This window comes from Colletes latitarsis, chromosome 9, assembly GCF_051014445.1.
Source record: "Colletes latitarsis isolate SP2378_abdomen chromosome 9, iyColLati1, whole genome shotgun sequence".
In the NCBI taxonomy this organism is placed as follows: domain Eukaryota; kingdom Metazoa; phylum Arthropoda; class Insecta; order Hymenoptera; family Colletidae; genus Colletes; species Colletes latitarsis.
Window position 1 is genome coordinate 29,888,882 of NC_135142.1, and position 20,854 is coordinate 29,909,735.

Below are 20,854 nucleotides of genomic sequence, written 5' to 3' on the forward strand. Positions count from 1 at the left end.
TACTAGCTCTGCTTGAAGAAATTGCTATGAAGTTACGCTCAATTCGTAATGTGAACAAAATTTTCTTCACCACGTACTAGATTCATGTATTTATATTTTAGTTGGCATATCAAGTCAAGCTTTAAAAATAATATATGGAATCTTCAAGCAGTGTACAAATGTAGTTACTAGTATTTTGTACTTTAATACTTCTGTTGTTCATTTAGTGGTAACGTAATAATTATAATATTATATACTTAATATTATACTTTTATAACGTCATAATTATACCGTAATAGTGTTTCGTGCATAAGGACATCTGCATATTAACTGTTTAACTATGCACGTTTTGTTATATTTAAATTGAATTATTGTTTCACACGCATGAACTTCAATATACTTTATTTCAGTTCTAAAAATGTTATGTCACATGCACATTTATATCATATAAATATTGCCTCAGTGCTAGAAAGTTGTATAAAATATTATTGTAATTAGTTTGCCGTCAGCTTTTTACATAGTTTGCCATATATTTTTTTTTTGCACACGTTTATTATAGATTTTATTTTTATTTTGTGCACGACTTTCCAGCATGCAGGCAATAATGAATAATTTAAATAGTAGTTATTTAATATAATACGTATATTATAAAAAAAAAAAAATTAAACATCAATGAAAAATACACAATGAATTATAAATAATTTTCTAAAAAAAGAATATTAATAAATAAGAACACGTCTAATTGAAAGAATCTGTTTTCTTGCATGCATATACGTATAGTATTCAATATTATACACAATTAAAATTGTGTAATGCTACATGTGTAGTTTGTTATTTTTCGAATTTGTTGTTGTAACGTTGTAAAAGCGAATAATGGCAAATGTATTAAATGTTATACAAGAAATTGTTCTATTATAATATGTTGGTAGATAATTTAAATTTCTGGTAATTTAATAGCTTTGTTCTTTATCAATGATCGCGCAACATGAGGCTGCTTGGTTTTAATAACATTACTCCAAAACGGTCTTGGTGTGATATGACCGTGTCTTATAGTTTTTGTACCTGGCGCTGAATTAGTTATAATGATCGATTTATCATTAATAATGTATATACATATTATGATAAGCCGAATAGATATTGTGTTAATATACCTGTTTTCCAAGACGGAAATATTTGCGGTTGCATTTCATCGATGGCTGATGAAATTGTAATAGATAACTTTGGACCAGGATATTGAAACATTGCTCTAGACATTGACTTTTTAAACGCCGGTGGTAAATTCAGTGAATCTAGAATGAGAAAAAAAGAAAATTTCATTGAAAACGAATTACATCTATAATGTAGGAGTGTTTTTATATAAAGGATCTGAATGATCTAAAATTACTTGTAATATCTTCGTCTAACGTGGTTCTAGAAGGCTTTTTCGTTCGGTGAAGATGTTTCTCCATCTTAAATCGTTTCATGAAGCATCGACATATATCTGTCACCGTTTTTCCATTTAAATTTCCTGTAAATTTAATAGATTCTAGAATAAAATGCAAACAGAATACCCGAATACGAACGCACTTATTGTATCGTTATTGGCGATAAGATTTTCTTTGTATCTATAATGCTGAGTTACAGGATTGTCCTGTAAATACAAATCTCTTAGAGAAATCAAGGCACTTATAGTTTCAGTCAGATCATCGATATCGTCGATGAAGTTGTTTCTAGCATCTAAAACTTCTAATTTATGCAAGTCTTTAATGTCCTTTAAGGATCTCATTTTATTGCCAGAGATATTCAGTACTTTTAAACAAGTCTGTAAACAATGTCACAGGTGTTAATGTAAAGAATTACTTAACAATTTTTCGTGTGACAATGAAGACATTAGAATACTGTAAACTTACGGATAAAGTATATACGCTTCGTGGATCGAAACATAGTAATTCCCCAAGATTAAGCCTTTGATTTTTAATGTCTAAAGTAGTTAAATTTTTTAAACATTCAAGCCCCTCAACTACAACTATATTATTGTATCCCAGGTACAGCGTTTGGAGGTTTTTAAGGGAATCTAAGTTCTCTATTTTGCTTATTATATTATGTTGCAGATAGAGGTGAGTCAAATTTGATGCAAACTGTAAATTTTCTATCGCCGATATATTGTTATTTTGCAAGTATATCACTTTAAGGTTTTTATAAAGACCAAAATTACCCTACAAAACGAACAACTATGTGCTAATATTATCAAGACTCGTATTACATGCTGCTATCTTTCACTAACGATAACTTACAATACTGCTAATAAACATGTTACTCATACGTAAGTGAGTTAGGCCGTACAATTCTTCTTTTTTGATTTTTTTGCTGAGGGATTTGCTTAATTGCGCTTGAGAACATTTTTTTTCGATGTATTCGGTAGTTAGTCTTACCATAATTACGAGATCCCATTAAACGACAAATGTAAACGTGAAAAATCGCACAATCCGTTCATAATTGATCAAACATTACTTGGAATGGCGCGCGTTTTGCGCATGGTATCGCTACTTCGTTTCAGTGACATCTGGTGTCGTTTACAAATTTTCCGAAGTCGCATGAAACGCTGACCACACGTAACATGTGGCTCGTGCGGTAGGATATGTCGGCTTTCCCCACCACTCCGTTAAACGCTAAGGAAAGTTCGTCGTTACTAATGTCGACGACGATGCACTCAATTATGCCAAATCTGGCCACACTGACACTGAATTCTGAATCTGACCACATCGGTCTGACGATGAATGCATTACGGCTTTTCATACTTTAAACATCGTGGGGTTATTAACGATGCCATAATGGATGTGGATTTATTAAGGCCAGGCACGGTACCTATTTCACCCGATACAATTCTGTGGTTTGAATTTTTATTAAATCCATCATTACTGGAGCAACATTTATCTAAACCCTTTCCTGGTAAATAGTAATCTAACCTCAAATGTCATATTCAACATAAATAGCACCAAACGGCTAATAAAATTACTGCCTCAATTACATTTTCGCTCTTATTGTAGACCCCTCTGCCACAGACTTGATAATAAAATTTATGACAATAAACTCTGAACAGAAGGAAAATGAGGTGAAAATTGTTGATGCAGAGGCAAATGAAGTAAAGTCTAATACTACGAATAAATGGACTCACAGAAATCTTGCTTTAAAGATTCTTTCATTAAAAGTAGCGGCACACTTGAAATGGGATTTAGATATATTAGAAAAAATGTTACCTTTGCCAATACAAATGACATTATTACAAGATCTTCTTTATATAACATCAGATTTAACTGTTGAAATACCTAGTGTACCTGAATTTTCAGTACACACAATTTCTGACCAAGTTCTATTCACAATGGTTCTGTGTCACAGGTGGCATATAAGAGCAATTACTTACAGAGCCTTGCATAACAAACAATCAAAGCAACAGTTCCTTCATATGTAAGAATTTAAGCATTTATGATCTATGGAAAGCATTTCAAATCATTCCTTTTGTACTGTATTTTTATTTTGTATATCAGTCCAGGGATTCAGGAATCAACATATGTACCACTAGGTGTAATAGATGATATAATTAGAAAATTAGAAGCACAAGCTTCTAATAGTATAAATGTTTTAAATAATGTCTTGGAAAACAAAGACTTAAATCCAAAAATGCTATCCTTTGATACTTTTCAAATGCTAACTGAAGATAGCACAGAGATAAAACAAAATTGGGAAAATATGTATCCCATAAAATTAGAGGAATTCAAATGCCAGGTATTATTCTTATAACATAGTATTCTTAGAACATTATATTTGTTACTAAATTTTTAATATTTTTATTTAGATACATTATGATCTAGCAAGGTTTCATTTATTAAAAGAAGAGTATCAGGAAGCAAAGCGTCATATCATACAGGCTAAAGAATTATTTTATAATTTGAATAACTTGGAAAATAACTTATATTGCAAAGTTCAGAAGAAATTTTTAGATGGCTGTTGCATAGCATGTGAAGTACCTATAGATGATGTTACTTCGAGTTTAACTCAACAATTGCAAACATCAATCAAGGATCAATACAATGTATGTACCTTTGAATATTCACTGAAAAAAACATTTGTATGGAGGATGTTAACAGCATATTTCTGTTACAGAATATACTACAAATTTTACAAGCAGATAATATTTCAAGAGAAATTCCACAAGTTTATAGAGATAATTTAGAACTTGATATCCAAGGAGGATCTGTTAACAGAAAGCTTATAGTAGCTCGTGACCTTTTACTCCAAATTCAATGTTTGAATCTGGTTAGAAAAATTTTGGACGGTAGTATTATTCTTGGCGATTACGTGACGGAAATACGAGAAGCCGGTTCCAAAGGAATCGACGTATTTTTCTGGGTAACATGATTTTTCTTTTTATATTAAAAATATTTCTCATTATTCCTTCATTATTCATATTATATAAGGATCATTTTAGGCTCTTGGAAATGTTTTAGAAAAGACATCCGATATAGATAAAAAACGAATTTCTCGTTATTTACTTTATCTTGTGCATACAAGCAATATCGATGGGTTTGCTTCCAAAATACTTGGCGACCCTTTGTATTTAACATTATTTGATGAAAAGGAATTAGATGAAATTAGGAAATCAGTCACTGACGAAGAACTCGAATTACCCGACTTATTGTTAAAAAATGACTGGGGTGTACAGTTGACGACATATTCTAGTTAGTACATATAAATATTAATTAATTATATGGATATGATATAATGATATGTTATTCTAATTTCAGAAAGCACAAGAATAGAGATGTTCGAATTAGAACAAAAATTAATACAATCGTACGATACTACTGAAATTCACGAAATATTGATACATTTAGATGGAAAACATCGAATGAAACCTTTATGGCATGTGAATAGTTGTTGGGAATTACCCATTCCATTACAGAGTGTTGTAATGTCTCTTCCTAGGGGCTTTCTTCAAGATTATTCATACGTATTGTTAGCAAAAAGTAGAGAGTTGGTAATGTCTAAAGATTTTGAAGGGGCAATTGAAATTTTAACAGTGTTAGAAAAAGAAGCACAGCAACACTCTCAAAGCGGTAATACGTTAATATTTAAGTTATGTAAATTGGTGAATTGGGAATGTCTTCTTGTTGAAATATGGAGGTGTCTTCATGTATGGCCAGCAACAAATATGTGTAAGCATCTTTAATTTAATACTATGTTATAACGATCGAGACATGTAAAGCATAAAAATACTATAGGTGATACGCAAAATTTGGTTACAAGGTGTAAACAATGCCTTGGAACATTACAAGCAACAGATCAAATTATCCCACGGCAAGAAATCATTGAATATTGTACTGTATTTCTTTTAAATATGGCTGAATGGGATTATCTCACAAGTCTAGAGAAGCGCTGGAGTTACACTGAATTTGCAGCAGCTGTTAGTAGTGTCTGTCAAGATATTGTCAAGTATAAGGGAAACCGAAAATTTCCAAGAGAGGCATGGGATATGGGTTAGTTTTACAAATATAAAATAACCTATGTTATAAATTCTCATGAAATATTAAGTAGTTTTATTTTTAGTTTTAGTTGCGTTTGGCCCAAGCAGGGACCAACCTCAAAAACGTAGCAACAGTGGTAGTAGCGGAACTAGTAGTGGTAGTGCTTCAAGAGACGTTATTGCAAGCATAGGCGGTACTCTTAATAGATTACGCGAACCTATGGTTCTTACCGTTGTCATTTCATTATTAGCACGTTTACGCAACGTTTTGCGCGACGAATCTAGTCTAGAATTACATACACAATACCTTTCTCTTTGGCCAGCTGGTGTACCAAAGTAAGTATCTATACGTTGTAGAATTTATATTATTTCATAACCATATACAAATGTTTTGCAGTGCTAATTCTTATAACATTAGAAGTATTGGGGAATTATTATTTCAATTATTAACACAAGCTCTGAAATATTATCCAAGTAATGTTTGTTGGTTAAGATTGATGGGAGATCTGAATTTTGGTAGGTATTAACACATTGACGCATTAACAGTTTTTACAGGTTTTTATATTTCATGTTTCCGGTAAGTTTCTCCAATAGATCGAAGCTGAGGGCTCGTTTAGAAGTTGATCTATCGTTTATATGTTTTTAATATAAGAATCTGATATATGAAAATCCCTTACAAAATTTCATTTTTGATTCTGTATTAAATTTTCGAAAGATATAAAACGAGCTGGATAAATTACTGCGAAGAAGATATGAAAACACTTTTAGGCCATTTCAGAGCCTTTTTAAAGACGCGATATTTTTAGTTTTAGGATATTACGAGAGCGCTATGAAGTGTTACTTAGAGGCTATTATGGTAGCTAGTGATCTGTTTAGTCAACCGGTACCACGTTCACAGATCGACGATCTTGTTTATAGACGCATGATTAAGTGTTGTGCTCATTTACAATGTTACACTCAAGCTGCCGTTTTATGCCAGTTTTTGGAAGAGGTAGATTATTCTTTAGCATTTAAAATGGTAGCGAGTGATCAAAAAAGTTGTGCTCCAGCCGATGCTATGGATGCATATTATCATTGTATTTGGGATACCACGATTCTTGAATATCTTATACATTTGCATACGAAGCGTGGTGAACATCATAGAAAACAGTTGGCGGTTAGTGGTCGTACATATATAGTTTCTTTATTTTAAAAATATAGGGAATTTATAAAAATTATTATTCTAGATTAAAGTAATCGGTTTATTGGAATTAAATTCCAATAATAACGAAGAGATACAGCGGGAGGCAGCGAATATTCGGAAAGCAAAATTTTTGAGGGCATTGGCAAAACAGTACGTTTATTAATAAAAAAATGTATATGTACAAAATTTTGTACCACTGTATAATAACTTTTTACTACTTAAATATATCGTTTTTTATATTTACAGTTGTAACCGATAATTGAAACAATCAAATCTCCCTCCATTTCCGCGTTTAGCTCGTACCAATCACAGCTTTTTGTTTTTTACTCTAATCGATCTGATGAAACGCGAAATTAACGAAATAATTTCGTTACGTGCGATAGTTTGGTTAAACTAACGACACATATTAAAAAAAATGTTTTTAAAAATGTAAAATGGTATTTTTTTTCATTAGACAAATATACTGTAACAGATTCTCCAAGTGAGTCATCTACGATCAGCCCTTATCGTTGAATACATTGTCGCGTTGCGTAGCACGATGAGTGCATATTACCGCTGTACATAAACGTATACATAAATAATATTTGCGTATTAAAAATACAGCGGATGAGAGAGGCCGATCATCGAAGGTAACATACGACGATAGTGGAGTTTGACAAATTGCAAGCAACGTGTATTAGTATAGTTAAAAGTGTACAGTTCTCGCGGTGTTCAGTCTTCGTAAACACGGCGCCATGATGTTCTCGAACGCCATAACACTGTTATACGACGTTTCGTTCTTTCTAAGGATAAATATCTGTAGTTGAAACTGCATGCGATAAACGGAGTAAATAAATGTCGCAAGAAACAGTTCGCTACGTTAGAATAAATTTTTAGATACTCAATTTTGGTGAGTACGCGAGACAGTTTCGAACGCTTTCTGAAATTCTGAACGTTCTCTGGTAACTATTGCTCATTGCAAATACCCCGACCGCCACGGAAACGAGATTGAAAGACGGAGAGAAGATAAGGTGGAAGAGAGAGACAGAAAGATTATGAACGCTGCGAGTGGCGATACTGTATTACAAGAAAATTTGCTTAGATGTTTATCGTGTTCGTAGAACTGTTGTCATTAAAAATACGATAAAGTCAAGGTGTGGAATCGATAAATTCGCGGATATTTTTAATTGATTGTGATGGCGAGAGGTTGGCGTCAAGAATGTGGTAACAGGAGTGGGAGATTGTAGTAAAAACAATGCTGGATCGCTAGGCCATTGTACGTAAGTGTGTATGCAGTTTATTTCTGGTTAACTTTCATTTTTCTTTCGTGTGTGTTTTAAAATACGCTTTTCGACGTGTTGCTGCTACATGCCTTTTATCCTGCGAACTGTACGAACTGGATTTTAGAAATGTCTAACCTCACATATAAAACAATATTTGTTTCTATGCGTCGCCAGCATTATTAACACCTTTGTAATTCGAAACAGACAGATTTTAACAGCTACCTAGTATTTCATATAGAATTTTCTCATTTTTGAGGCAAAGTAGATAGTAATAGACATACAAGAGATATTTGTGTCAACTATATTAGGAAATTCTAAATCTAGGGAGCTTGATAGATTGTCTTGAATTACAGGTTGTTTAGGAACAGAAATACCATAAGAACATCATAGAGATAGTTTACATATTACAGTATTTTTAACATGGATGATGAAGAAGGATCATCAAGCTCTGGACCTATGTCTTCGTTGAACAGTTTATTTTCATTTACTAGTCCTGCTGTGAAAAAGTTGCTTGGTTGGAAACAGGGCGACGAAGAGGAAAAATGGGCAGAGAAGGCAGTGGATTCTTTAGTAAAAAAATTAAAAAAACGAAAAGGTGCAATAGAAGAATTAGAACATGCTTTAAGTTGTCCAGGAACACCTAGTAAATGTGTTACAATTCCAAGAAGTTTAGATGGTAGATTGCAAGTTTCACATCGTAAGGGTTTACCGCATGTAATTTATTGTCGAGTATGGAGATGGCCAGATTTGCAGTCACACCATGAATTGAAACCTTTGGAATTATGTCAGTACCCTTTCTCTGCAAAACAGAAAGAAGTTTGCATCAATCCTTATCATTATAAAAGAGTGGAAAGCCCAGTACTGCCACCAGTTCTGGTTCCTAGACATTCAGAATATGCTCCAGGACATTCATTGTTACCATTTCAACAAATAGCAGAACCAACAATGCCACACAATGTGTCCTATTCTTCTAGTGGATTCAATGCTGGATCCACTGGTGGTGTAAATCCAACTTCACCTATGTCTTCTGTTGGGTCTGTTCCAAGTCCAGGAAGTACAACATCACCAAATCCACAAAGTCCATATGGTACTAATGGATTACCAGAAACTCCACCTCCAGCATATTCCCCACCTGAAGATGGTTCACAACCTGGACAGTCACCACCACCTGATCCAGTAGCAATGGATACAAGTGGAACATCCGAAGTAGCTCCAGTGTGTTACCAAGAACCGCCTTATTGGGCTTCTATCGCATATTATGAATTAAATTGTAGAGTGGGTGAAGTTTTTCATTGTCATTCTCACTCTGTTATTGTGGATGGTTTTACAAATCCGAGTAACAACTCTGATCGTTTTTGCCTTGGACAATTGTCTAATGTCAATCGAAATTCTACTATTGAAAATACAAGAAGGCATATAGGCAAAGGAGTGCATCTGTATTATGTAGGTGGTGAAGTGTATGCAGAATGTCTCTCTGATTCTGCTATATTTGTGCAATCTAGAAATTGTAATCATCATCATGGGTTTCATCCTAGTACAGTTTGTAAGATTCCACCAGGATGTTCATTGAAGATATTTAATAATCAGGAGTTTGCTCAGCTGCTTTCACAAAGTGTTAATCACGGTTTTGAAGCTGTCTATGAATTAACAAAAATGTGTACAATAAGGTAAATTTTATAATAATTTCAAAAGTTAATATTTAAGGATGCAAATAATGATGTATTTATAATAACAATATTTGTTGCAGGATGTCCTTTGTTAAAGGATGGGGTGCTGAGTACCATAGACAAGATGTTACATCAACACCCTGTTGGATTGAGGCACACCTACACGGACCCTTACAGTGGTTGGATAAAGTGTTAACGCAAATGGGTTCTCCTCATAATGCTATAAGTTCTGTGTCATAATTTGTGTTTCGTGTTTAATTGCAAGGAGAAAAAAAATAGTGAAATGTAGAAAGAAACCTGATGATTCAAGAGCAGTTTTTAATATTACATAGTGCGATAGTAATATAGACATCATAAGAGATTTAAGAAAGAATAATGAGAATGGTAAGCAAGACAATGCTGTCCCAATATGAGACTTATCTCGTGTCTGCGCAACGAAGAAAATTGATAATATAATTCTTATGAAAATAAAGGATTGCAAAAGTCAATAAGTATTGAATGTGATCCTTGATATGAAAATTTGAGAGATCACGATGTACGCGCAAAAGCTGTACAACTTTTGGCTGTTACATAGGGAGAGAATTATAGTAAAAAATATGTCTTACATATACATATATGAAAAATCATATTTTTCAAATCTATTCAACTACTTCTAATACTTTATTTTATATGGAAAATTGTTGTGGAAATATTTGCCAGCGCTATATCATGAATGCTTCACTAGATTTGTTTTGAGTCTTTTTTGATCATAGGTGAACAAATCTACCGATATGGAACGAAGAAAAATAATTACCAGCCAATATGGATAAATAATTCAGATTTCAATGAAATAACATTTTTAATGTTTACAGTTTTAAACAGAATATGCGTGCTTTTAAAGCATCTGATTTATGCCTAAACAAGCCTTAGACTATTCAAATTTATTACTATAAAGACTATAATCTAAGGATTATTAATTTCGATTTTACTAATAGTAATGCAATTAATATTTCAATATAGACATCAGATGCTGATCTCACGTTGACGTTTGAAAGTTAACTGCATCCGATGACATATTGGAATATTAACTTTAATAATGCAAATAAAGAATATTTTTTGTGCAACGTTCCCTAACATTCATATAATGTAAGCCTTTGGATGTAGCCTTATAAGAAACTAATGTGACAACTAACACAGAGTCATCTACCTACTTGCTACTTGTCAGATTTGAGAGTAATATAAGAATTATATATTAGCTTTGCACTTTTCAGAAGTGTTTGCAAATTTCAGACTTTAACAAAGGTTAATGTACATACAAAAAGTATAATAATTATATGGCATCGTGTGCAATTGAAATAATTGGTGTTATATTTGGTACAAAACGATGGAAATTTTATAAGTAGAATTCTGAAAAGTGCCAAAATCGTATGTATGTGACGCTCTTTATTTAAACTATGCCAAATCGTATTGAATGTTATATGTATTAATTTTTCTTTTTACGAAAAATGAATTTTTTATAAAAAATATTTACTTCAAACAGAACGTAATTTACTTCATATATTTTAATGACTGATGTACAAGTTCTATAAGAAGTCTATACAATATTGTGTGTAACAATCGTGTGTCACATACATTCGGTAATGAGCTAGAAAGGTCATATGAATATTTAGTTCGCATTCAGTGAAATCCGAAATATCGAAAGGACTTTCACACGAAAGATTTGGTATTAATAATGGTCTTGTCTGTATCTTTTTATGTATTTATGACGGAACATTAATTTCATGATATAATTGTTCGCAAACACCAACTCCTTGTTTAATTTTTGCATGAAGATACACAGGTATTACAAAGCACAAATTTGACTTAATATTTTAAAAGTGATTGCCTGTGACATAATGTATATTCCAATGATCTTCTGGCTTGCTGATAAATTCATAACTATTCATCAAATTACTTTTATGTATATCCTACGTATATTTAAATTATAAGTATGAAGAAGGTATACGGATCATATAACACTATCTAAGAGTACTTGAGAACTGTGAAACAGAAGCCACTGCCGCCTGTTGTTACTTATTTGTCGATATACCTAGCTGTGATTCTTTGCTACCAAATTTAACAAATCGCGTGTGGGTGATCAACGATGATAAATGTTTTTTGCTTCATCGAATTAACGAATGTAATAAAAAAATTAAACCTATGAATGCAAATCGTACAAGGAAATATGACAATAACCCATTACGAGAAAAATAAGACGATCTTATACACGACGAATAAAAATATTCAATCAGAAGAATATTTATCGTTCCACTTACCGTTTCTTCGTGATCACTTGTGAAATCTGTTTAGTTAAAATGAAAGAATATTTTTCACCGAGACCACTTTAGATAATAATTGGTGTTGATGAAATTTTTAAATATGTACACCGATTGAAACAAATGTGAATTAATGTTTTAGGTATGTCGAGCTTGTCGCACTTGTAACGAGCACAAATGCTTTATTGCAAGATGTATGTATAAATAGTTACATATATAATACCTATACTTGGAGCTTTTACTCTTTGTTGGTATTTTGATTTCTTTATTAATGCAAGCACAATATATTACGGATCTCGTTTCCAAATCACCTGATAATCGCTTCTTCGTTGCTACTATTTTCAGGTTGCTAATTGTGAGAAAGCCTGGTTAATGTTACACTAAAGAACTATAATGCTACGACTTATATATTTAAGTACATACCGCCCAAGTTGTGCCTTGGATGCCTTTTACATTGTATACACGCCTTATAATATTGTAATCATAAACGTATTAAATTTAAATTTATTATAGCATGTAACAAGGCGAACGGATGCATTGTTTGCCAAATAACGCTTAAAACATTACAAAATGTTGTAACGTTATATAAAAAATCTGTCTTCTATCTACAGCCCTGAATTCTAAACGTAGGGATATATTTAAAAATATAATAGTTTTCCAGAGACTAAATGTATTTATGTACACGTGAATGTATATGAATCGACTATTTACAAACGGTGATTTGGAAAGAGACTCGTAATCATCCTAGATGTCAGTCAGTGTAAATAAATTTTTTTTTAGCTGTAACAAAAAAACAAGTACATCTTCAGAATTCATTCCACATTATATATCATTTAGACCCGATAGTTGCGGGCTTTTTCTTCGCTATTTCCTTTGCGTTTCTTTGGGATGTCAGTGTCATTGTGTATATTACTCTAGACGACGATGATAAGAGGCGTAGTTACCTGTCGCGATTCAGAAGTACGATATCGTATGACGTAATTTTAGTTGTAAAATTATAAAGATTGTCGACCGAGGACTCAAAGATACGGCAAAACGCGTTGAAAGGCGCATTCCTTTCCTTATCCGTCGCGATATTTATCATTCGAACATGTACAACAACTTGTACCGTTTATTACGATCGGTGATACGATAGAGCAGGTACAGTTTCACGAAGCAATCAAAATTACGATATCGTACAGCTTTACTGTCGTTATAAGATTACGGAAATCGTTAAGAGGGGACTCTGAATACATTAGAATATATCGTAAGGTGTACTCTCGTTTTCTCCGCCTGTCTTTCGATACGAAACGATCGGTTCTCGTTGGACGATGTTAGTAACCTTCGTTTTGTGCTACTGTATCTGCATTTCTGGTAATTACTGTGTTATGCAGCTACCGAGTATAAATAAAGAATATTTCCTATCTGTGTATCTATGTGCAATGAAAAAATACTGTAGTTTTACTGGTCTGAAAGTAAATCAATATATACAATAATCCGTAATATCCTCAATAATTCCCGACATTTTCAATAACTTTGTATTCCTACGTTTCATTGTTACATTTTAAAACGAAGTAGAGGTAATCGATCGACGATCAAAATTAAGGATCTACTAATCAATATATTTTGAGTTTAAACGACAAAAGAAAGGGCGCGATTTTGAGCAAGTGTTCCTATAGGTCGATTCAGTTGTCAATACTCATTGGTCTGTTTACTGACACTTACTGGGATTCGTTGTTCTCAACTGCGTTTTGAATTAGTAACGGATATTTCCTTCTTTCTGTGTTTGCCTTCCGATGGTATCGTATCAGTATTGTGCATGGATAAGTGATCGTGTGTCGAGTTCGAACAATCGTGGAAAAATTATTTGGTTCAATGTTATTGATTTCATTCGGACAGAATGTTTATACGACGAGACGCAAGTATTTGAAAGTTTAGAAGACTATGAAAAATTCAAACAATTACATGGATGAATGTGACTTGGTAAGTTCCATCACATATCTATCGTGTTTAAGTTCATATTTATATTTGTGAATTGGCGTCCTTTGATCGTCCTTATCGATGTTTTGGAATTTCATTATTTTAAAATGTACGTTTCAACATTAATAGACACGAAAATGATGTATTTGATTCATGATTTAAATAATTTTCTTTTAAACGCTAAAGGCTCATGATTAGTTCGAAACTTCGTATGTATATTTCATCGAAATATTTGGGGTCCGGATGATGCGTATCAATGGTATCGAGATATTGTACAGTGAATTACTAAATTATCGACACACATAGGAAATGATAGGAATATAACCTCATTAAAATTTTAGAGTCCGGCACGTCGTAGTATCGCCACTTGAGTCACACTGAATTTTTTTCTCGGAAGTGCGTAGGATTTTGAGGGTATGTTTAATGACCAAAAATGATTGCAATTGACCCCCGCAACCGAAAATAATTTTTCCAAAACGATTTGAAATCTTCTTTTTCCGTCGAAATTTAGGCGCCAAATTAGATTTTTGGTAAGGAATTGTTTTCTCGGAAGTGCGTAGGATTTTGAGGGTATGTCTATTCACCAAAAATGATTGCAATTGACCCCCGCAACCGAAAATAATTTTTGCAAAACGATTTGAAATCTTTTTTTTCCGCCGAAAAATTTAGGCGCCAAATTAGATTTTCGGTAAGGAATTTTTTTCTCGGAAGTGCGTAGGATTTTGAGGGTATGTCTAATGACCAAAAATGATTGAAATGACCCCCGCTACCGAAAGTAATTTTTCCAGAACGATTTGAAATTTTTTAATTTTGTCCAAAAATTTTACACCTTCTCGAATTTTTTTCTCGAAAGTGCGTAGGATTTTGAGGGTATGTGTAATGACCAAAAATGATTGAAATGACCCCCGCTACCTTAAATAATTTTTCCAGAACGATTTGGAAATTTTTTTTTTTCGTCGAAAAAGGCGCTAATTAGATTTTCGGTAAGGAATTTTTTTCTCAGAAATACGTAGGATTTTGAGGGTATGCTTAATGACCAAAAATGATTGAAATGACCCCCGCTACCGAAAGTAATTTTTCCAGAACGATTTGAAATTTTTTAATTTTGTCCAAAAATTTCACACTTTCTCGAATTTTTTTCTCGAAAGTGTGTAGTTTCTCGAGGGTATGTTTAATGACCAAAAATGATTGAAATGACCCCCGCTACCGAAAGTAATTTTTCCAGAACGATTTGGAATTTTTTAATTATATCCAAAAATTTCACACCTTCTCGAATTTTTTTCTCGAAAGTGCGTAGGTTTTCGAGGGTATGTTTAATGACCAAAAATGATTGAAATGACCCCCGCTACCGAAAGTAATTTTTCCAGAACGATTTGAAATTTTTTAATTTTGTCCAAAAATTTCACACCTTCTCGAATTTTTTTCTCGAAAGTGGGTAGGATTTCGAGGGTATGCTTAATGACCAAAAATGATTGACATGACCCCCGCTACCGAAAGTAATTTTTCCAGAACGATTTGAAATTTTTTAATTTTGTCCAAAAATTTCACACCTTCTCGAATTTTTTTCTCGAAAGTGTGTAGTTTCTCGAGGGTATGTTTAATGACCAAAAATGATTGAAATGACCCCCGCTACCGAAAGTAATTTTTCCAGAACGATTTGGAATTTTTTAATTTTATCCAAAAATTTCACACCTTCTCGAATTTTTTTCTCGAAAGTGCGTAGGATTTCGAGGGTATGCTTAATGACCAAAAATGATTGATATGACCCCCGCTACCGAAAGTAATTTTTCCAGAACGATTTGAAATTTTTTAATTTTGTCCAAAAATTTCACACCTTCTCGAATTTTTTTCTCGAAAATGTGTAGTTTTTCGAGGGTATGTTTAATGACCAAAAATGATTGAAGTGACCCCCGCTACCGAAAGTAATTTTTCCAGAACGATTTGGAATTTTTTAATTTTATCCAAAAATTTCACACCTTCTCGAATTTTTTTCTCGAAAATGTGTAGTTTTTCGAGGGTATGTTTAATGACCAAAAATGATTGAAATGACCCCCGCTACCGAAAGTAATTTTTCCAGAACGATTTGGAATGTTTGAAATTAATTGTTAATAACTTGTTAACGAAGCCTCCATCAAGAAATTGGTATTCTTGATTTTCGTCTTATTTTGTCCTTTAGAATCCCCGATTAAAATTTTTCCCAGGGTTGGCCGAACACCCTGTATAACGTCTTTTGATCGAGGGACAGACCGGCTGTATACAGTGTGCTATCTTTTTGTCGCGGAGCGTTGGGTACGGAGAGGGAGAAGAGGTCGACGAGTCAGTGATGCTCGGGGAAATGATTTTCGGCGGTGGCGCTACGGTTGGTCATTTCCATCTCCACCGTCCGCCTCGAGCACTGTCTCCGTCACTGGCAATTCCACCCCCTTCTCCGTTTCGCGGGCACCGACGCCTCCGCGCGGCGCCGATCAATAACGTCGTTCTCGGCGACGCCGGCGTCGGGAGCGTCGCTGCGTGGAGGCATCCGCAAGCGATCGACGTGTCGCCACGAATGTTGTACACGGCCGCGATCGAAAAGGAGCGTCGCGCGGGGTAAAAAAACGTCTGGGCATGCGACCGACGCATTTATCGCCGTTTACCAGAACGCGACTTATGTCAAGGGACCGCAGCGGCAACGTTCGCAGCCGGGATCAGAGTGTTTCGGGACGGGCCGATCTTTAGGACCCACCCAAGAGCGAGATGGCCAAGGTGAGTTTAACAGTAAAAATAAAGCGATCGCTGCTTTTAACGGAATCAAAGTGAACGTAACGCGATAGTGTGCCTTGCTCGTACGGTCGAGCGAGACTCCGTTCGTCCTTGACGATCGTTACTTTATTATGCGCGATGAACGCCGTATCGTTTCTCTGTCAACAACTGTTGCTGATTCTTGGGGGAAGGATCGTTTCACTGACGTAGATCGGGCTCGATCGTTCATCTCGTCGATCTCTGGAAAATATTCCGTCGTCGGGTCAGGTGGATCCGAAACGTATCACGGGGGGTTGGCTGTGTGGACAGTGGTCGCGGTCAGTCTCGGCAGAAAAAGTAGTTTGGCGCCGTCATGATCAGCCGGACTGCGGCACATAGTCAACCTCGATGGTGGGGCTATGGGGAAGCGACCGAAACATCGCTATAGCAACGACCGGACAAATATTTATGCATTATTGTGTTTACGGTGCACGTTCGAACGTTACGCAGAGCCATTTACAGTCAGTCTTCGATAATCGATACGCGATCGAATTCGATTCGACGATCGAATCGTGGTCCAGGGTTTCGATCTTGACCACACGCAGGCCTAGCACGCCCGAGGGGGAAACGAATTTATAAATATACCGTGATACACGTGGAATTAATGGTCTCTAATTTTAGTGAATGGGAGAGCTTACAGATACGGTGGTTTATCGATAGATTCGAGAAACGCACGATACGCAGCGTTTCGAGATTATGTGTTTTATTGTTGGTCAGGTACAGAACGTTAAAAACCGTAAAACACTTATTTAACCGCAGTAGTGCGGAAACCGTGACGATCAGATACCAGCATTTATTTGTGCGTTCAAGAAATTTTCGTAGTGGGTAACCTATTTATAAATGAAACGTTCAGCGTTATCTTGATCCGACGATACCGGCTAATGTTTCGACGGTAACACAATAAACGTTTCGTTTCTTTCTGGTCGATTCCGTCAAACGTCAATTCCAGCACAATGCAGAGTACCTACATAGTTACATACGTGTCTCGTTCGTCCGATGCACGTACGTTTGTGTCAGCTATGCCGCGAGTTTTTGTGATCGATGAACAGGCACATACGTGCCTCGTATAGTCAACGTGGAGTCGGTTCCCGTTGCACATCGGGACAAAAATATTTCCGGTAAATCACGGAAAAGATAAACACATTACGTCGATCGACAAATTTTATACAATAATTTGCATTCTCTGCTTTCTTTCGTTATAGTGCACGCTTATACGAACATTTGTACGTCCTTTATTTAGTGCGAGACTAGAACGGTTCATGCGGTACTGTACACGTAATTTTTATGCCAAAGGTGGTGAACGACAATGCAACAAAAATAGCAATGTTAAATAATTCTTCAGGCTGCTTTAAATGTCAAACAGTCGATCCGTGGAAAATAAGGTTTTACGGCCATCTTTTTTCGACCCCCTTCGAAAGAATCCTAGAATGGAAAATAAAATACAAAAATAGCAATAATAAAAATTCAAAATAATTAGTTACTTGAAGTAGTAAGAAACATCGTTAGCAGTCTGCCCACTAATGCAATTGTATTTGCATACGTTGCTCAACTTGAACGAATTTTTAGTACTCGGGGTCACGCGAAGTTCATAGTATCGTAGGTCGTTGGATTCGCCTTGAAACAGAGATGAAAAAACATCGTCGTATTTTTGAACGATCAGAGAACGATAGAAACCTACATTCGACGGTGGAAAGAAGGAGGCGGGCCGGGAGTATCCTCGTGCAATTTTTATACGCCGAGAAAGCTCCATTGAAGCCGTTTAAACGGAACTTATTAAACACGTTCCATATCTGTCTCGGTGTTTTTTACGGCTGGTTTCGATGAATGGTTAAACGCGTACCAAGTGTGACGGAAAACGCTTGGAAAGCCAGTCGTACGGCGAAACTTTCCCAGCCCCGTATGTAAATATTACGGGCACGTTGTATAACTTTGTAACGTTTTTAACCGTGACGTTCGCCAGTCATCAGTTTATTCCGAACGGTCGATTTTTTAAGAGATCGTGCCGTCGCGATCGGTCGCGTCGAGTGTCGGGGGGCATCGTGTAACAGAATCGTCGAACGCGACGGGCATAGATGAGAAGAGTCACGCGAACTGGTTGTAAAAGCGGCGTCCGCTGACTGACCCATTATCCAGCGAAGGTGCTTTCTTCGTAAAATTTTCACCGTGTTTAACGGTCCTCCGGAGACGTGCTCGTTCGCACAAAACCGGTACACGTGCAAATAGACCATTTCTAACGCGCGCCGACTGCGAATTAACAAGTACGCGTTCGAAACGGCCCGTTCCATACGGATTCGATCACTTTTCTACCCCGAGAGGGGTCCGAGATTTCGATGATATTTAAATAAAAGAAAATCAGCGGGGAGGGGGGCAGAGATTTCACGTACCACGAAGCTAATGGTACTTCAGGTCCGGATCGGTACTGCAGATTCAATTTTTATCTTCTATCGATCATTCTTACATCGATCAACCATTACATTAGTAATTTTCTACAGCTATAAGATATTTTCGATATCTTCGATATTTTAGGGGCCCAGGGGAAAAAGTAATCCATTTAAAGAGGGATGACTCGAGATCGTTCGAATCGAAATCGCGCTGTGTCTGCAATTTGTTGGACAACTGCATCTAAGTCTGAGCGGGCCTATATATATAATTCGTATATATAATAGTTGGCACGAAAACACGACGAATTGCGGCCAACTGTATTATATTTCTGTCTAGGAGAGAGAGTGCTCATAGATGATATCGGGGTAGCTGGACCGATAATGATCGTCGAGGCTTTTTTTATTCGCGTTTCGGCCATATTTCAACGTCTATGGTTTTTCGCGCGTCGCGGAACCGTGCTCGATTTACGCGCGATACACAGGCCCGACGCTCGATTCGAGTGGTAAATCTATAACGCGAACAAAAGAGTCTTTTTAATGAATTTTTTTGTCGGTCTGGCTTCCGAAAGAACGATCGCATACTACTTTCGTAATAATCGAGCGTTATTATTCGTTTTGGTTCCTTCTTCCTCGAACAGTATTCGAAATATTGGGAAATATACGTTAAATAAATTGAAAACGACGAAGACTTTTAATACATTTTTTTATATGTAATGTACGATATGTTTCTGGGATAATGAACGCGTCCAACCGTGTAACAGTTTTCTTAAATTAGAAGAAAAGAATGTTATGCGAACGTGGAATGGCCAGGAGTTATGACGAGTTGAAGAAAAATGCGTACAGCGCGCGCTATAACAAGGTCTGACCCATTCCGGTATTTATTAATGTCACAATTACGTTTCCACCATCGTCGAAGTCAAGTATTAGGAAACGAACGATTATCGTTTATCGCGTCCGACCGTAGCGACAACGTGACGTTAAGTATATTTACTTAATGGCAGTTGAACCATTTCCAATAATTCGTTATAAACTCCAGAAATAGAAGCTGGGCAGGGGTACCTTTTTTGCTCGTTTCGTGCCCTCGATTTATCCTTCGTAACGTCGACGCGCGATTAAGAATCGACCTGCGTAATCGGGTAAAAATACTTGCTTGTGTTTAGAATGGGTGAACTTGCGGCGGAAGAGCACAATAAATAATCTATTGGCGCCAGTTTAACGTTCCCGATCGACGAATGTTTACACAAACTGGAGTAATTGATAGTACAGTCTAAACGAAGAAAAACTTAGCTCTTCGTCACAATATACAACGTTAGTTTCGAAATAGAAACGCGATGGTGGTCGAAGATAAAGAACCCTCTTTAAACGCAAGGACATAATGTGGTCTGAAGAAACGAAAATTAATTGCTTCGGATCAGACAGGGACGAGTGGAGTTGGGAAATGCGTAATGAACAGATTCAGGAGCAAACCATTCATCCGATGCTCAAGTTTGGAGGAGGACACGTCATGGTTTAGGGTTGAACGACCAGCGAAGGCGATGAGCGCATCGAAAAAGCGAAGAAAGGATGACTGTAAAATCATACAGCGTGTTCGGCCACCCCTGTGAAAAATTTTAATGGGAGATTTTAGAGGCCAAAATAAGACGAACATCAAGAATACCAATTTGTTGATGAAGGCTTCGTTAAACAGTTAATAACGTTTAAAGTTCTGACCGTACTGAATTTTTTTCTCGAAAGTGGATAGGATTTCGGGGGTATGTCTAATGACCAAAAATGATTGTAATTGACCCCCGTACCCGAAAATAATTTTTCCAGAACGATTTAAAATTTTTAAATTTAATTGTTAATAAC

At 35.7% G+C, this 20,854-nt stretch overlaps 4 protein-coding genes across 6 annotated transcripts in view; 3 read left to right on the forward strand and 1 right to left on the reverse strand.

Moving 5' to 3' along the window:
* Positions 1 to 505: 505 nt before the first annotated feature.
* Positions 506 to 2,434, reverse strand: LOC143345601 (protein phosphatase 1 regulatory subunit 42). Its single transcript, XM_076772948.1, has 6 exons — positions 2,253 to 2,434; positions 1,869 to 2,174; positions 1,546 to 1,780; positions 1,364 to 1,486; positions 1,131 to 1,268; positions 506 to 1,047 (listed from the first exon to the last, which is right to left on the reverse strand). Exons 1-6 carry the CDS (start codon positions 2,391 to 2,393, stop codon positions 914 to 916), a joined length of 1,077 nt encoding a protein of 358 aa, XP_076629063.1. The 5' UTR covers positions 2,394 to 2,434; the 3' UTR covers positions 506 to 913.
* Positions 2,435 to 2,709: 275 nt separating this feature from the next.
* Ints8 (integrator complex subunit 8) lies at positions 2,710 to 6,903 on the forward strand. Its single transcript, XM_076772923.1, has 12 exons — positions 2,710 to 2,907; positions 3,006 to 3,423; positions 3,504 to 3,741; positions 3,812 to 4,048; positions 4,120 to 4,365; positions 4,445 to 4,694; positions 4,761 to 5,171; positions 5,238 to 5,492; positions 5,563 to 5,815; positions 5,877 to 5,995; positions 6,286 to 6,635; positions 6,706 to 6,903. The coding sequence occupies exons 1-12, from the start codon at positions 2,736 to 2,738 to the stop codon at positions 6,823 to 6,825; spliced, it is 3,069 nt and encodes a 1,022-aa protein (XP_076629038.1). The 5' UTR covers positions 2,710 to 2,735; the 3' UTR covers positions 6,826 to 6,903.
* A 271-nt stretch (positions 6,904 to 7,174) lies between these two features.
* Mad (mothers against decapentaplegic homolog 1) lies at positions 7,175 to 12,682 on the forward strand. 2 transcript variants are annotated; one of them, XM_076772942.1, is made up of 3 exons: positions 7,175 to 7,917; positions 8,278 to 9,591; positions 9,672 to 12,682. In XM_076772942.1, exons 2-3 carry the CDS (start codon positions 8,345 to 8,347, stop codon positions 9,829 to 9,831), a joined length of 1,407 nt encoding a protein of 468 aa, XP_076629057.1. In that variant the 5' UTR covers positions 7,175 to 7,917; positions 8,278 to 8,344; the 3' UTR covers positions 9,832 to 12,682. The 2 variants fall into 2 exon arrangements, with proteins under 2 accessions (XP_076629057.1, XP_076629056.1); XM_076772941.1 differs by having other exon boundaries at positions 7,176 to 7,921.
* Positions 12,683 to 13,658: 976 nt separating this feature from the next.
* Positions 13,659 to 20,854, forward strand: part of Toc (toucan) — a 38,130-nt gene continuing 30,934 nt past the window's right edge. The window contains exon 1 of one of the 2 annotated variants that reach the window (XM_076772921.1): positions 13,659 to 13,847. In XM_076772921.1, coding sequence (XP_076629036.1) covers positions 13,809 to 13,847 — 39 coding nt within the window. In that variant the 5' untranslated portion in view covers positions 13,659 to 13,808. Of the gene's footprint in view, positions 13,848 to 16,153; positions 16,590 to 20,854 lie in introns of those variants that run through there. The other variant, XM_076772922.1, reaches the window with a different exon arrangement.

Excerpts from the sequence above, each read along its gene's own strand:
- LOC143345601 (XM_076772948.1), bottom strand. The coding sequence starts at position 2,393 with ATGGTAAGACTAACTACCGAATACATCGAAAAAAAATGTTCTCAAGCG. Across the intron at positions 2,175-2,252 it reads ACATGTTTATTAGCAGTATT|GGTAATTTTGGTCTTTATAA; the intron begins GTAAGTTATCGT and ends TTCGTTTTGTAG. Across the intron at positions 1,781-1,868 it reads GAAGCGTATATACTTTATCC|ACTTGTTTAAAAGTACTGAA; the intron begins GTAAGTTTACAG and ends CATTGTTTACAG.
- Ints8 (XM_076772923.1), top strand. The coding sequence starts at position 2,736 with ATGCATTACGGCTTTTCATACTTTAAACATCGTGGGGTTATTAACGAT. Across the intron at positions 2,908-3,005 it reads TTTATCTAAACCCTTTCCTG|ACCCCTCTGCCACAGACTTG; the intron begins GTAAATAGTAAT and ends CTCTTATTGTAG. Across the intron at positions 5,172-5,237 it reads ATGGCCAGCAACAAATATGT|GTGATACGCAAAATTTGGTT; the intron begins GTAAGCATCTTT and ends AAAATACTATAG.
- Mad (XM_076772942.1), top strand. The coding sequence starts at position 8,345 with ATGGATGATGAAGAAGGATCATCAAGCTCTGGACCTATGTCTTCGTTG. Across the intron at positions 9,592-9,671 it reads ACAAAAATGTGTACAATAAG|GATGTCCTTTGTTAAAGGAT; the intron begins GTAAATTTTATA and ends TATTTGTTGCAG.